At 40.1% G+C, this 16,310-nt stretch overlaps 1 protein-coding gene across 1 annotated transcript; it reads left to right on the top strand.

Moving 5' to 3' along the window:
- The first annotated feature begins 2,970 nt into the window (after positions 1 to 2,970).
- Positions 2,971 to 5,568, top strand: LOC119726033 (leucine-rich repeat-containing protein 31-like). The gene is made up of 3 exons (XM_038197652.1): positions 2,971 to 3,762; positions 4,771 to 4,977; positions 5,239 to 5,568. Exons 1-3 carry the CDS (start codon positions 2,971 to 2,973, stop codon positions 5,566 to 5,568), a joined length of 1,329 nt encoding a protein of 442 aa, XP_038053580.1.
- Positions 5,569 to 16,310: the final 10,742 nt, after the last annotated feature.

Below are 16,310 nucleotides of genomic sequence, written 5' to 3'. Positions count from 1 at the left end.
TTAGCCAATCTTGACCTTTCAGGCAATGAGGGGTTGGGTGGTAACGCCGGGACGTGGGCGGCTAGTTTGCAGTCGATGATTTACTTAAAGAAGCTTAACATGAGATATTGTAGCATTAACAAACGCGATTTGAAATATATCGCTGAATCAGTAAGTCACATGCGGAAATTGGTGGATTGTGATTTCGGTACTTACCCTGAGGTGTGGCGTGTACAGTCATTGCGTAATGGCATAGAGTTGAGCATCACGAAGTTCTCACTCACCACTGTCAAAGATTTGGTGGATGTATTACATTCATTCAATAATCGGAGAGATTTAGTCAGATTAAACATTGATGGCATTTGCGGTTTGGGTGGTTCCGCAAGTATCTGGACTCCACTCTTGCAAAACCTGACGGAACTACAGAAGTTAGATTTAAGGGATTGCTCATTGCAAAGCGCTGACATTGAACACCTTGCTGCAGCATTTGGTCAAGTACCAAACTTGGCCTATCTCAACCTTTCAAAGAATTCGAGCTTGGGTGGTGACGTAGGAACGTGGAAGGTTAGTTTGCAGAGGATGATGCACCTTAAATCACTCGATTTATCGGAGTGTTGCATAAATGAACAAGATATGCCACATATTGCTTCATCAGTGGGGGAGATGCCGAACTTGGCCTATCTTTATCTTTCAGGCAATAATGGATTGGGTGGTAACGCCGGAACGTGGGCAGCTAGTTTGCAGAGGATGATGCACCTGAAATCACTTGATTTATCAAAATGTGGAATAAATGAACAAGATATGCCACATATTATATTATCGGTTGGGGAGATGCAAAACTTGGCCAATCTTGACCTTTCAGGCAATGAGGGGTTGGGTGGTAACGCCGGAACGTGGGCGGCTAGTTTGCAGTCGATGATTCACTTAAAGTACCTTAACATGAGTTATTGTAGCATTAACAGTCGTGATTTTAAATATATCGCTGAATCAGTAAGTCGCATGCGGAATCTGGTGGATTGTGATTTCGGTAGTTTCATTGAGAAGTGGCGTGTACAGTCATTGAATACTGGCATAGCGTTGATCATCAAGGAGTTGTCAGTTACTGCCAAGGATTTTGCGGATGTACTGCAGTCATTCACTAATCGCAGAAAGTTACTCAAATTGTCCCTTGTTGGCATTAACGGTCTGGGTGGTTCAGCAAGTATCTGGACCCCACTCTTGCAAAACCTGACGGAACTTCAGGAGTTAGAATTAAGGGATTGCTCACTGCAAATCGCTGACATTGAACACCTTGCTGCAGCATTAGGTCAAGTACCAAACTTGGCCGATCTCATCCTTTCAAAGAATGGTAACTTGGGTGGTCACGCAGGAACGTGGGCGGCTTGTTTGCAGAAGATGATTCACCTGAAATCACTTGATTTATGGAAATGCGACATAAATGGACAAGATCTATCACATATTGCATCATCAGTTGGGGAAATGCCCAACTTGGCCCATCTTAGCCTTTCATGGAATGAGGGATTGGGTGGTCACGCAGGAACGTGGGCGGCTTGTTTGCAGAAGATGATTCACCTGAAATCACTTGATTTATGGAGATGCGACATTAATGGACAAGATCTATCACATATTGCATCATCAGTTGGGGACATGCCCAACTTGGCCCATCTTAGCCTTTCAGGCAATGAGGGATTGGGTGGTCACGCAGGAACGTGGGCGGCTTCTTTGCAGCAGATGAACCACCTGATATCACTCAATTTATGGAAATGCGACATAAATGGACAAGATCTATCACATATTGCATCATCGGTTGGGGACATGCCCAACTTGGCCCATCTTAGCCTTTCAGGCAATGAGGGATTGGGTGGTCACGCAGGAACGCGGGCGGCTTGTTTGCAGAAGATGATTCACCTGAAATCACTCGATTTATGGGAATGCGACATCAGTGAACAAGATATATCACACATTGCATCATCAGTTGGGGACATGCCCAACTTGGCCCATCTTAGCCTTTCAAGCAAGGAGGGATTGGGTGGTCACGCAGGAACGTGGGCGGCTTGTTTGCAGAAGATGATTCACCTGAAATCACTCGATTTATTTGAATGCGACATCAATGAACAAGATCTATCACACATTGCATCATCAGTTGGGGACATGCCCAACTTGGCCCATCTTAGCCTCTCATGGAATGAGGGATTGGGTGGTCACACAGGAACGTGGGCGGCTTTTTTGCAGAAGATGTTTCACCTGAAATCACTCGATTTAAGGGGATGCGACATAAATGAACAAGATCTATCACACATTGCATCATCAGTTGGGGACATGCCCAATTTGGCCCATCTTAGCCTTTCATGGAATGAGGGATTGGGTGGTCACGCAGGAACGTGGGCGGCTTGTTTGCAGAAGATGATTCACCTGAAATCACTCGATTTATGGGGATGCGACATAAATGAACAAGATCTATCACATATTGCATCATCAGTTGGGGACATGCCCAACTTGGCACATCTTAGCCTTTCGTATAATGAGGGATTGGGTGGTCATTCAGGAACGTGGGCGGCTTCTTTGCTGAAAATGATTCACCTTAAATCACTCGATTTATCGGAATGTGGCATAAATGAACAAGATATGCCACATATTGCTTCATCAGTGGGGGAGATGCCGAACTTGGCCTATCTTTATCTTTCAGGCAATAATGGATTGGGTGGTAACGCCGGAACGTGGGCGGCTAGTTTGCAGAGGATGATGCACCTGAAATCACTCGAGTTATCAAAATGTGGAATAAATGAACAAGATATGCCACATATTATATTATCGGTTGGGGAGATGCAAAACTTGGCCAATCTTGACCTTTCAGGCAATGAGGGGTTGGGTGGTAACGCCGGAACGTGGGCGGCTAGTTTGCAGTCGATGATTCACTTAAAGTACCTTAACATGAGTTATTGTAGCATTAACAGTCGTGATTTTAAATATATCGCTGAATCAGTAAGTCGCATGCGGAATCTGGTGAATTGTGATTTCGGTAGTTTTATTGAGAAGTGGCGTGTACAGTCATTGGGTAATGGCATAGCGTTGAGCATCAAGGAGTTCTCAGTTACTGCCAAGGATTTGGCGGATGTACTGCAGTCATTCACTAATCGCAGAAAGTTATTCAGATTGTCCCTTGATGGCATTTACGGTCTGGATGGTTCAGCAAGTATCTGGACCCCACTCTTGCAAAACCTGACGGAACTTCAGGAGTTAGAATTAAGGGATTGCTCACTGCAAATCGCTGACATTGAACACCTTGCTGCAGCATTAGGTCAAGTACCAAACTTGGCCAATCTCAACCTTTCAAAGAATGGTAACTTGGGTGGGAACGCCGAAACGTGGGCGGCTAGTTTGCAGTCGATGATTCATTTAAAGAAGCTTGACATGAGTAATTGTAGCATTAACAGTCGCGATTTGAAATATATCGCTGAATCAGTAAGTCCCATGCGGAATCTGGTGGATTGTGATTTCAGTAGTTACCCCGAGGTGTGGCGTGTACAGTCATTGGGTAATGGCATAGAGATGAGCATCGAGAGGTTCTCACTTACTGCCAAGGATTTGGCGGATGTACTGCAGTCATTCACTAATCGCAGAAAGTTATTCAGATTGTCCCTTGATGGCATTTACGGTCTGGATGGTTCAGCAAGTATCTGGACCCCACTCTTGCAAAACCTGACGGAACTTCAGGAGTTAGAAATAAGGGATTGCTCACTGCAAATCGCTGACATTGAACACATTGCTGCAGCATTAGGTCAAGTTCCTAACTTGGCCAATCTCAACCTTCCACAGAATGGTATCTTGGGTGGTAATGTGGGAACCTGGGTGTCTGGTTTGCAGGGGATGATGCAACTTAAATCACTCGATTTATCGGAATGTTGCATAAATGAACAAGATATACCACATATTGCATCATCGGTTGGGGAGATGCCAAACTTGGCCAATCTTAACCTTTCATTCAATAAGGCATTGGGTGGTAGCGCAGGAACGTGGGCGGCTAGTTTGCAGAGGATGATTCACCTAAAATCACTCGACTTATGGGAATGCGACATAAATGAACAAGATCTATCACACATTGCATCATCAGTTGGGGACATGCCCAACTTGGCCCATCTTAGCCTTTCAGGCAATGAGAGATTGGGTTGTCGCGCAGGAACGTGGGCGGCTTTTTTGCTGAAGATGATTCACCTGAAATCACTCGATTTATGGGAATGCGACATAAATGAACAAGATCTATCACATATTGCATCATCAGTTGGGGACATGCCCAACTTGGCCCATGTAAGCCTTTCATTTAATGAGGGATTGGGTGGTCACGCAGGAACGTGGGCGGCTTGTTTGCAGAAGATGATTCACCTGAAATCACTCGATTTATGGGAATGCGACATCAATGGACAAGATCTATCACACATTGCATCATCAGTTGGGGAGATGCCCAACTTGGCTCATCTTAGCCTTTCATTCAATGAAGGATTGGGTGGTCACGCAGGAACGTGGTCGGCTTGTTTGCAGAAGATGATTCACCTGAAATCACTCGACTTATGGGAATGCGACATAAATCAACAAAATATATCACACATTGCATCATCAGTTGGGGACATGCCCAACTTGGCCCATCTTAGCCTTTCATGGAATGAGGGATTGGGTGGTCACGCAGGAACGTGGGCGGCTTGTTTGCAGAAGATGATTCACCTGAAATCACTTGATTTATGGAAATGCGACATAAATGGACAAGATCTATCACACATTGCATCATCAGTTGGGGAGATGCCAAACTTGGCCGATCTTAACCTTTCACGCAATGAGGAATTGGGTGGTAACGCCAAGACGTGGGCGGCTAGTTTGCGGAAGATGATTCACCTGAACTCACTAAATTTATCGAAATGTGCCATAAATGAACAAGATCTTCCACATATAGCTTCATCTGTTGGGGAGATGCCAAACCTGACCGATCTAAACCTTTCAAGAAAATGGGACTTGAGTCGTATCGTAAGAACGTGGCCGGCTAGTTTTCAGAGGATGATTAAAATCAGCGTTTCTTATCGTTTGATGAGAAAGTGTGGGATTTACAGTCGCGATGGGTCCGCTGAGGAGTGTCATGTTCAGCCATGCGATAATGGCATACAGCTGGGCATTCAGAGTCTCTCAGTATTAACGGGCGAGGGTATGGCGGATATTTTACAGTCATTCAGTAAGCGGAGAGATTTGGTCAGTTTGATCCTTCGTAACATTGATGGGTTGGGTGGTTCCGCAGAAATATGGACCCCACCCTTACAAAACATGACAGAACTTCGGGAGCTGAATTTAATTCGTTGCTCACTGCAGAGCACTGACATTGAACACATTGCTGCAGCAGTAAGTCGAATGCCAACCGTAGAATCCCTCAGCCTTGTGGGAAATGATTCTTTGAGAGGCTTTGCACAAACATGGGCTCGCTGCCTGAATCAGATGAAACATGTAAGTAGCCTGAAATTGGGCGGATGTGCACTGACAAAAGAAGATAAGAAGCATATATCTGAGGCATGGGGAAGTGGAGTTGATTTTGAGTCTTCTGAAGATGACTAGATGTCCAATGTATATACTGCGCTGAGATCTGTTATGCGCATGCCCAAATAACCTATAAGATGAATGCGCACGAGTATATGATGCAATTTAAACGTCATTTGCTTCGAGTCAGTCTCGAACTCACGTCTGTAATTCAAGTAAACCCCAAGTCCCACGTAATCTAGTTTGAGTCAGAGTCACAGATAGGAGTCACTTGAATCGATCCCTGGGCCAAGTCACGAATCACCTGTATCGAGTCAGTCTCCAAGTCACGAGTAAGGTCCCGAGTCACACGTAATCTAGTTGGAGTCAGAGTCACGGATACGAGTCACTTGAATCGATCCCTGGGTCAATTCACGAATCACCTGGATCGAGTCAGGCTCCAAGTCACGAGTAAGGTCCCAAATCACACGTAATCTAGTTGGAGTCAGAGTCACGGATACGAGTCACTTGAATCGATGCCTGGGTCAATTCACGAATCACATGGATCGAGTCAGGCTGCAAGTCACGAGTAAGGTCCGGGGTCACACGTCATCCAATTGGAGTCATAGTCACGGAAACGATGAGTCACTTGAATCGATCAAACAATCCCAGGAAACGAAGCACTCTATTGGATCCAGTCATTGTGTACGAGCGATGTCAATTATATTATTGAAACTCGCGGGGAATATATTAGAATATTCATCTGTGTCGCAATGAGAGTATGACATGGAATCAGTAACGAAGCTCAGGATTTTCCTGATAATGGTTCATGCTGTTTATATCTTGTACATATCTTTTCTGTCACCCATTTCTTTTTTCATGAGAAATCGGACTGCAAGTTTGAAGTGTACACATTTTTACCTTTTAAATGTTTTAATACCACAACCGTTTATTTTGGTATGCGACTGATTCTACATAACTGAAAAAAGTCTCTCTGATTTAAATATTTACAAACCATTCAATGTGTATTTTTATTTATTGGACAGAGGCCGACTGATTAATGCGGTCGGTCTTCAATGTATTATTAGTCAACTCTCTTTGACAGTATACCCATTGCACCCAGTCATTTTGATGCGTAAACCGCGCATGTCATGTTTACCTGTGCCTTCGCCTCGTAAGTTATATAATTTAATACTTTTATCAGATATTTAATATTCATGATGCCAAATATGTTTTCTGAAATATTTACTGTTAAAGTTCCACATTTTCTGTTATAGTAACCAATTGTGTTGTTCATTTTTACCTCAGAACTAGTCAGATTTTGTTTGGTTAACACCAGGTTTTGTTAGAAATCGATTATGAAGAGAAGCCGACGCTGATTTTTTTTCAACTGTTACAAGTGATGAAAATTCTACGGAGATGTCAAAGGAGCGGTCATGTCGCCGCTGACTTTTTTGCAACTCTGGTAACTATTTAATTAATTAGCTCAGTATGGAATATATTAGAATATTTATCTGTGACGCAATGAGAGTATGACATGGAATCAGTAACGAAGCTCAAGATTTTCCTAAAAATGGTTCATGCTGTTTATAACTTGTACATATCATTCTGCTGCCCAATATTTTTTTTTTATTAGAAATGGAACTGCAAGTTTAAAGTGTACATATTTTTACCTTTTTATATTGTACCTCATGAGTTTATCACAACCGTTAATTTTTGTGTGCGTCAAATCTGAGAAAAGTTTCTTGGATTGAAAAATATAAAAACCTGATAAATACGGTCGGTATTAAATGTATTAGTAGTCAACTCCTTTTGACAGTACATGCATACCCATATTGCAGCCAGTCTTTTGGAGGCGCAAAATGTGCGTCATGTTTACCTGTGGCTTCACCTCGTAAGTTATATAATTTAATACTTTTATCAGATATTTAATATTCATGATGCCAAATATGTTTTCTGAAATATTTACTGTTAAAGTTCCACATTTTTTGTTATAGTAACCAATTGTGTTGTTCATTTTTACTTCAGAACTAGTCAGATTTTGTTTGGTTAACACCAGGTTTTGTTAGAAATCGATTATGAAGAGAAGCCGACGCTGATTTTTTTTCAACTGTTACAAGTGATGAAAATTCTACGGAGATGTCAAAGGAGCGGTCATGTCGCCGCTGACTTTTTTGCAACTCTGGTAACTATTTAATTAATTAGCTCAGTATGGAATATATTAGAATATTTATCTGTGGCGCAATGAGAGTATGACATGGAATCAGTAACGAAGCTCAAGATTTTCCTAAAAATGGTTCATGCTGTTTATAACTTGTACATATCATTCTGCTGCCCAATATTTTTTTTTTATTAGAAATGGAACTGCAAGTTTAAAGTGTACATATTTTTACCTTTTTATATTGTACCTCATGAGTTTATCACAACCGTTAATTTTTGTGTGCGACAAATCTGAGAAAAGTTTCTTGGATTGAAATATATAAAAACCTGATAAATACGGTCGGTATTAAATGTATTAGTAGTCAACTCCTTTTGACAGTACATGCATACCCATATTGCAGCCAGTCTTTTGGAGGCGCAAAATGTGCGTCATGTTTACCTGTGGCTTCACCTCGTAAGTTATATAATTTAATACTTTTATCAGATATTTAATATTGATGATACCAAATTGTTTTCTGAAACAGTTACTGTTAAAGATCCACATTTACTTTTCAACCATTTGTTTTGTGTGCATCTTATGTCACTCAGATGTCTCATTTTCACTTCGGAATAAGTCAGATTTTATTGGGTTAACACCAAGTTTGTTATACATCGATATTAAAGAGAAGCTGAGATTGATTTTTTTTAAGCTGTTACTAGTGATGAAGATTCTTCAAAGATTTCAAGGGAGCTGTGTCAGAGTTGAAATTTATGCTTTCTTGAAAACACAAACACTGTGTCTGTATATATCGTAAAATGTCTGTATGCCTTGCTACTTTTACACGTACCGGTATTGAACATGACATTATATTTATCATATGACTTGTTTGATAGTGATCATAAATTATTTTCATTTACACAAGTTTTTAATACTTTTGTATCAATCGCTCAACTCCATCCATATTCAATGTTTTTAAGGGGACAAACGAGATGATAACTAAATATGAAGCACAAACCACGTGAAAGTTGAGTCATGATTGAGTCTGTAGATCATCCAAAATCGCTCAGCAAGGTTAGATGATGTGATATATGGGCGATATCTGTGATTGCTTTAACTACGAAATACTGGAATTATTTTTAGAGTTTCAGTAAAACATGTATTGATGTTAACATATTGGGCGTGTACTTTTTACACGTCTGATTATTTGTTTGTAACTTTTTGTTGATTGTGGGGAAAAAATATTATTTTCCTCCCAATTATATCAGACGCGAATAGCAAAGTGTAAAAAATGGTTTATCCGGTTTGCTCAAAATCACCAAAAATAGTTGATTTTCATTTGATTAGAAATGCGTCTTTTTATTTGTCACACCCAGCTTTTTATCTCCCGAGAATCTGGGAGTTATTGTTAAAACAGATGTACTTGTTTAATATATCAGTTGACGGACATCCATTTTGGTCTCGAAATAAACTTTTAATTAAACTGTAGCCACGTTTTGACGTCTTTGTCGTTGATACAGTATTTGCTTGTTGAAATGGGGTGTTGGAACATTTTAGTACTTATCAAGTATTTGTCAACTTCATTCCCAGTTATTATGATTACTTGTCAATCTAAATACACATTTCGTAACCCTCCATCCATATTAAGAGTTTTGATTAAAGTCGTCTACATGAGAGTGGAAACTTGATTGGACGATCCGCGGTCATATTATCAACATTCCACCAGTTAATATGCGCGGTTCATTACTGCGATTTATTGCTCCCCCCCAAAGGAGTAGAACGTTTTACTGATAACGACGGTAATACTGACTATGTGAGCTGAGTTTGCAGTCTGTGCCATAACCAAGGTCAGTGACTCCGTTTGGCTGCTACGGCAACGAGGTGACAGGTAGGCTGGTTCCCGCTCCGTTGGAGGTCATAATCGATCAAGGAGGGCCGGGGAACCAGTCTAGTTGAAAGGCCGATACAGCGCACGGGCACTGTGACGTTGCCCCTTTTGTTAACCGATTAGCATTACAATATATTCTATAACATCGGTATGCGGAAGTATTCACCTTGGCCGTTGCACTTGCAGCATTATATACGTCCACGATTTCGTGATTTTCCCATGCCTGTTTCTTCCCTTCTTCGACCTCCATCGTGCAGACTTGATCATTCCTTTCTTCTAATGAATAATATACTTTGGATGAAGTGAACTCGCCAAGTCTGGTGCGGGTAGAATGGAGATGGGAATTTTACAAACCTTGATGAGGATTTGTTGTTACAAAGTGCAGAGTGCAGTTTTGCCATGAGACTGAACCGAAAGAGAGATAACAGGTAAAAGTTATAAGCAGGGGTATATCAGTTCAGGGAAGGTCGGGTGGGGGGGGGGGGGATAAGTGAGACACTGTGCTTCTGAAGGAATTTCAAAAAAATATTTCTCGGTTAGCTTCGAGAAATTTAAACTAAACAGAAATTCAATTTTAGGTTAAATATCACTTATTTCACATTGATTTCGACTTACCTGATGTATGCCCTCAAGTGACATCACAGTAACGGCGCCCTCAATTGACTGGAATACCATGAATCATTTTGAATGGCAAAATATTTTTTTTACTTCAAAAAGTAATAAACCTTTTTTACATTACACAATATTTGCAGTGTAGTTGCAGTTACTTACATTGGTTGCAGTTATTTAATCTTTCTTCGAAATTGAGCCCTCATGTAAGAAGAGGGATTAAGTGTCTTTTTCGATTTCTCCAAACATGAGAGCTGGATGGCACACTTTCGTTACTGATCAAGTCATAAGATGTTACAATTTTGTTTGTAGACAATGAGATCCAAGTGAAAGAGATGTTTTCTGAGACTGTAATTTTATTTGTTTTCTAAACTTTCGGGGTGTTTTTTTTTTACAGGGGGCAAAGTTGAAATTATTATTATTTTATATACCACTTATTTTGTCCCATAGGCAGAAATGGTAATCCAGTTAATTATCACAATTCAAATTTAATGCGCTAACACTTCATGCTTACCACATTCCTCTGTCCCCCAGCTGAGCTGCATCATCCCTCCCTTCTTAACCCCACCCCCCCCCGTTCCTTCCTGCCCAATTCCCTTCGATCTTCACCTGCTGCTAAACTCCCTTGGCCCATCCCCTAGCTGTTTAATCCCTCTTTTGTGTTTCTATATACTTCCACCATTGCATGCTGGTGTGTCCCCTGCATGTTTGTTTTTTGAACCACTGTCATTTGCCTCTGAGGCAGGTTGTTAAAGACCGAAATGTCCGGCCAGCTAATTGTGTTGGCAAGGAAAATGTATTTAGAATTGAAATGTATTAATGTCGGTTAACAAAAACACACTCATAAAAATAATAATTTAATGCCCAGCCGACGAAACCGAAAAGATTGCATGACTCAAAGGGCAGGGTCATAATGGTTAAAAAAAATAGAAATGATCTCAGAATAACTGTTGATATCAACTTCAAAGTTAGTGTAGGAATTAGTCTCGGGATGCCCCAGAATTCCCTTTGGTTTTAAGCAGATAGTTCAGAGGTGAAGGTCATTATGGTTCAAACAAATGAAGTGGATCAGCAGAATATCTTTAGAATTACTATTAGTATATCAACTTCAAACTTGTCAGTTGGGTATTTAGGTCCCTGGGAGCCTAACAATTAAGTCCCCAAATATCAATAAACATTGATACTTATTGGTTAAAACAATAAAAAAAAACCATAATATCTAATAAGAACTTGGCATATTGATTTGTATTTTGGTTGGTCTTGTATTTTTTTGTTTTATTTTTTTTGCCCATTGGTCTAAGGTAATTGTCTTTATGGTTCAAAGAATAGAAATTGTTTTTACAATATATATATAGAACTGCCTTGCATATCAACTCACCCCCCCCCCAAAAAAAAGTAACAGAAAGTATTACTGATGAAGACTATTATTGTTGCGCTTTGAAACATGGTGGAAAGCGCACCATAAATGTTGTAAGTTATAATTATAGTTATAGTTGCAGGCTGTGCCACAATCAGGCCGAGTCTGTTGAACCGTAGCGACGAGGGGGTTAACTGGTTCACTGGTTTCCGCTGCGTTCGAAGTCAAAATCGATGATGGAGTGCCCGGGAACCAGTCAAGTTTACAGGGTGGTACAACGCAGGCGCACTGTGACGTTGCCCAATTGTTAAATTATATTAATAGCAGTATTACATCAGGGGAATTCCAAAATCGGTATGCGGAAATATGAAGCTGGGCGTAAAATAGGTCACGCTGCACTTGCAACATCATATCTGTCTACGATTTTGTGATTTTTCCAAGACTGTTTCTTCTCTTCTTCGATCGTCATCGTGCAGTTATAATTGGTTGTTTGTTCTGAATAATGTAATGTGGATGAAGTAAACTCATCAAGTCTGGTAGAGGTGTAATGGAGATGGAACTTTACAAGACATGATGAGGATTTGTCGTCACAAAGTGTAGAGTGCACGTTTGCCGTGAAACTGACCGAAAGAGAGATAACATGTACAAGGTATGAGCAGGGGTATTTCAGTTTGGGGTGGGGGACACTGCTCCTGAAGGAATTTGTTTTTCTGAATTAACACTCTGATAACTCTGAGTACACAGTGCTCATGTAATGACGGCAGTGAAGGGCAAAACCCAATGTTGAATTTTCTGATTTACGTGGCGTTTGAAAGAAATGTACATGATATGATGTAATTGTGTACTTTCTAAATGCATGTCTTAAAGTGTATACATGTACTTCGAATGGAAACTTGTGTTAAATTTTATATTTTTATTTAAAATTTGGACTTTCCGGATGGATGTCAGAGCCGTTTTGACTGCACATTTATACCAGTTTGCATATTTATGAGCAAAACCGTGATGTCACTACTATTGTAAAAGAGTTTTCAGATAAATTAATTGCTGGCATGGTGTTTTTTGGCCGTATCCACTTTTTGTTATTACTTTTTTTTCTCAATCTGTACATGACAGTTGGATGTTTTTATGAGCTACATCACGGATTCATAATGTGTGAACTTAAATCATAAAACTTGAACGGTCTATTTCCTGAAGTTACATCACAGAAACGACACTTAGAATGACAGTCATAGCATGAGGCACTTCCAAAGAGAATAAAGCAAACATACTTGTACACTATTTTGAAGTGAGAATGTAGGCCTAATACATTTTCTTTTGAAAGTCCGCTCTCATGTGAAATGGTGAGGTTTCGTTTCATTTTCGCCGATATATGAGTACTGGATGACACTCTTTCGAGTCGGATCGCAGACCATAGATTTGAGTCAGTAGGCCACATGAATAAAAACTAGAATTTGCTTTTGCTACCAATTTGTAAGTACTCGCATCTGTATGAATACAAATGAAGGAAACGCTTTTACTGGAAAGTATGAAAAAGTGGAACGAATGCTTCAGATGTTAAAGGGAATGTACAACATTTGCTTTTGCTTCAATTTTCAGAAACAAATGGATTTGGAGGATTAATATGTTATAGAAAATATTGGTCAACTGACTTGTTTCACGTTTTGGGCTTGTAGATGCTGGAAAAACCAAGAAATTCTATCATGTTCTTGTAGTTTGGTTCCCCGACCCCACTTAAGATGAAACGGAGCAATTAATACACTTTGGGGAATTGTAAGATCAGAGAATCAGTCTAGCAGGCTTGTACCCCGTCAGAGGCGTGTAATCAATTGCAAAGAAAAGTCAGAATAACTAAATATGAAAAATTAAGAACATTTTTTGAAAAAAAGCCAGTTTGCTCCAACGCTGGTCGGCCGACCAGCGTTGGAAAAATACAGGTTTTCTGGAAAATGTCAGCACACCAGGAGCCACGATTTTAAAGGATGTTTTTTTCACGAAATTACTTTCTGCACTTACTGGCCATATTTTTTTGGATCCGGCGGTCTAATGTCAAGGTCATTTATGGCTCAAACAATTTAGATGGTTATATCTCAAGAATACCTTTCACATCAACTCATTTTGCCGCTCTAAAGCGGCAGTAAGTATTACTGATAAAGAATATTTCACTATTACGAGTGCTTGCAGTCTGTGCAACAATCAGGTCAATGAGTCTGTTGGACCATAACGACGAAGAGGTGAACAGGTAGACTGGTTCCCGCTCTGTTTGAAGTTACAATCGATAATGGAGGGCCCGAGAACCAGTCAAGTTTACAGAGCAGTACAGCGCACGCGCAGTGTGACGGTGCCCCCATTGTTAAAATGTACTAATAGTAGTATTACATCAGGGGAATTCCCAAAATCCGTATGCTGAAATATCAAAACTGGGCGTAAATTGGGTAAATTGCAATTGCAGCATCATATCCGTCAATGGTTCGTGATTTTTCCAAGCTGTTTCTTTTTTTCTTCTATCGCCGTCGTGCAGTCGTAATTATCTGTTTCTTCTGAATAATGTAGTGTGGATAAAGTACTCTCACCAAGTCTGGTATATGTAGAATGGAGATAGAACTTTACAAGACATGATGAGGATTTGTCGTTACAAAGTTTAGAGTGCGAGTTTGCCGTGAAAACTGACCGAAAAAGAGATAACAGTTAAATGTTTTAAACAGAGGTTTTCTGTTTGGGGTTATAATGAAAAGTTAATATAGGCAAACGGACATAAGCTCAAATACGCGGGGTGCTGCATACACACACTACAGAACACACGTTACACAATAGGCACGTGCATTTATATACAATGTATATAATACGCGCGCGCGCGTGTGTGGGTGGCTAAACTGTGGGCTAACCATGGGCTAACTAATCAAAACACTGACGGGCTATACTTTTTTCAAGCCAAAATGGTCGTCGGAATTTATTATCCAATTAGCATGTTTCTTATATCAGCATTTAGAGAATTTTATCAACTTTATGAATCTCGTCACCCCAAGGTTGTTGAACTTTTTGTTATGACGCTGTGGTAAAAAACACAAGGACATGCGTGCTAAAAAAACTAGTTTACGCTTCGTGGATGTGCACTATTGAATGGGAGCACAAAGCGTGGATGTGTCTTTTCAAACTAAAATGGTCGTTATGTGCCAAGCATTGTCATTGACAAATTTCATCCCTATAGAAAGCTGAAGATGTCTTCTTTCATGTTCTGATCACCCCAGATTTGTACGTTGCCCAGTTTTAAAGATATGCCTGTTTGGGTGTCTCAACAACGCACGCGCACACATACTGAGCGTGTACACGCAGTGTTGCGATGAGCAAATGTCCAAAACTTTCCATGCGGGGGGGGGGGGGGGGGGGGGGTGGGCGGCGGGGGGGGGGTAAGGGATGGGATGGGGATGGGATGGGATGGGGGGGGGGGGGATAGGGGACACTGCTCCCGAAGGGATTTGTTCTGAATTTGTACTCGGACACTCCTAGTGCACATTGCTCATGTAATACCGGCAGTGAAGGGCAAAACCCAATGTTGAATTTTCTGATTTACGTGGCGTTTGAATTAATGACCATGATATGATGTAATTTTGTATTTTCTAAATGCATTTCTAAAATGTATGTACATGTACATATACTTCAAATGCATACCGGTGTTAAATTTTACAATTGTATTTAAAATGTGGACTTTCCTGATTGACATGGGGCCGTTTTTATTGCATGATAATACGTTTGCATATTCATGAGCAAAACCATGATGTCATATTACGGCAGAGGCAACCTAGTTTGCATGATGTCAAGCACTATTGAAAGGGAGTTTTCCAATAAATAATACAATGCTAACGAGGTTGAGGCAGAGGCCTCGGTGTCACAGCTGTTTACCCACCACAAATTGCCGGCATTTGGGTTTTTTGCCGTATCAACTTCGTGTTATTACTGTTTCATTTTTTTTCTCAATATGTACATGATTCATAATTTGTGAACTTAAATCATAAAACGTGAATGGTCTATTCCCTGAAGTAACACCACAGAAACAACACTTAGAATGACAGTAATGAGGCACTTCCAAAGATAATAGAACAAACTATTTTGCAGTGTAAAATGTAATACATTTTCTTTTCAAAGTGCACACTCACGAGGTGAGGTTTTCATTTCATTTTGAATAGAACATTTCCCCCGATACATGAGGGCTTGATGACACTCTTTCGTCTGTGGTCACAGAAGTCGTAGATTTGACATTCAGTGTGTCATATGAATAAAAACTAGAATTTGCTTTTGCTGCCAATTTTAAAGTGTTCGCTTGCACCTGTATGAATAAAAATGAAGCGAACGCTTTTACTGGAGAGCATGAATTAAATGGAATGAATGCTTCCGATGTGAAGCATTAACTGGTTAAAATATTATTTTTGGAGGTTGGGCAGGAGCCACCTTGAAAATACGAAGCAAAAACACTTCTGCGTTAAAACTTGCTGCATATATGATATGTTATCAGCGTAACATCATAATAAAATATGTTAAGTAAAATATTATTGATACCATATACTTTATTTCAATCACATTCAGCAAAAGTAATACACTTTTTTAATAATTAATTACATCACTAGAAAAAAAACTGTTTCGTGACTTAAAGATCTGAGAAGTGCAATTTTGGAGTCAGGGGAATAAGGAGAAGTTTTTATCAAACAGCAATCAGAACTGGACAAACTGAAATAAGCGTCCGGTTTATTTCTGGATGAATAAATATTTTTCGGCAACCGTGACTTAGTCTACAGGACACTTGTGTTTTACATTTTTCGCGAAATTACTTTCGGTATTCTGCAAATGTCGAAAATATT

This window comes from Patiria miniata, unplaced genomic scaffold, assembly GCF_015706575.1.
Source record: "Patiria miniata isolate m_02_andy unplaced genomic scaffold, ASM1570657v1 HiC_scaffold_19, whole genome shotgun sequence".
In the NCBI taxonomy this organism is placed as follows: Eukaryota; Metazoa; Echinodermata; class Asteroidea; order Valvatida; family Asterinidae; genus Patiria; species Patiria miniata.
The sequence above is the reverse complement of the archived record's forward strand: the minus strand, read 5'-3'. Positions and strand labels throughout refer to the sequence as shown.

Bases quoted from the DNA above. Each gene is read 5' to 3' on its own strand.
- LOC119726033 (XM_038197652.1), top strand. From the start codon at position 2,971: ATGCGGAATCTGGTGAATTGTGATTTCGGTAGTTTTATTGAGAAGTGG. The intron at 3,763-4,770 runs GTTCCTAACTTG...TCAGTTGGGGAG, and splicing joins TTGCTGCAGCATTAGGTCAA to ATGCCAAACTTGGCCGATCT. The intron at 4,978-5,238 runs GACTTGAGTCGT...CGTAACATTGAT, and splicing joins TAAACCTTTCAAGAAAATGG to GGGTTGGGTGGTTCCGCAGA.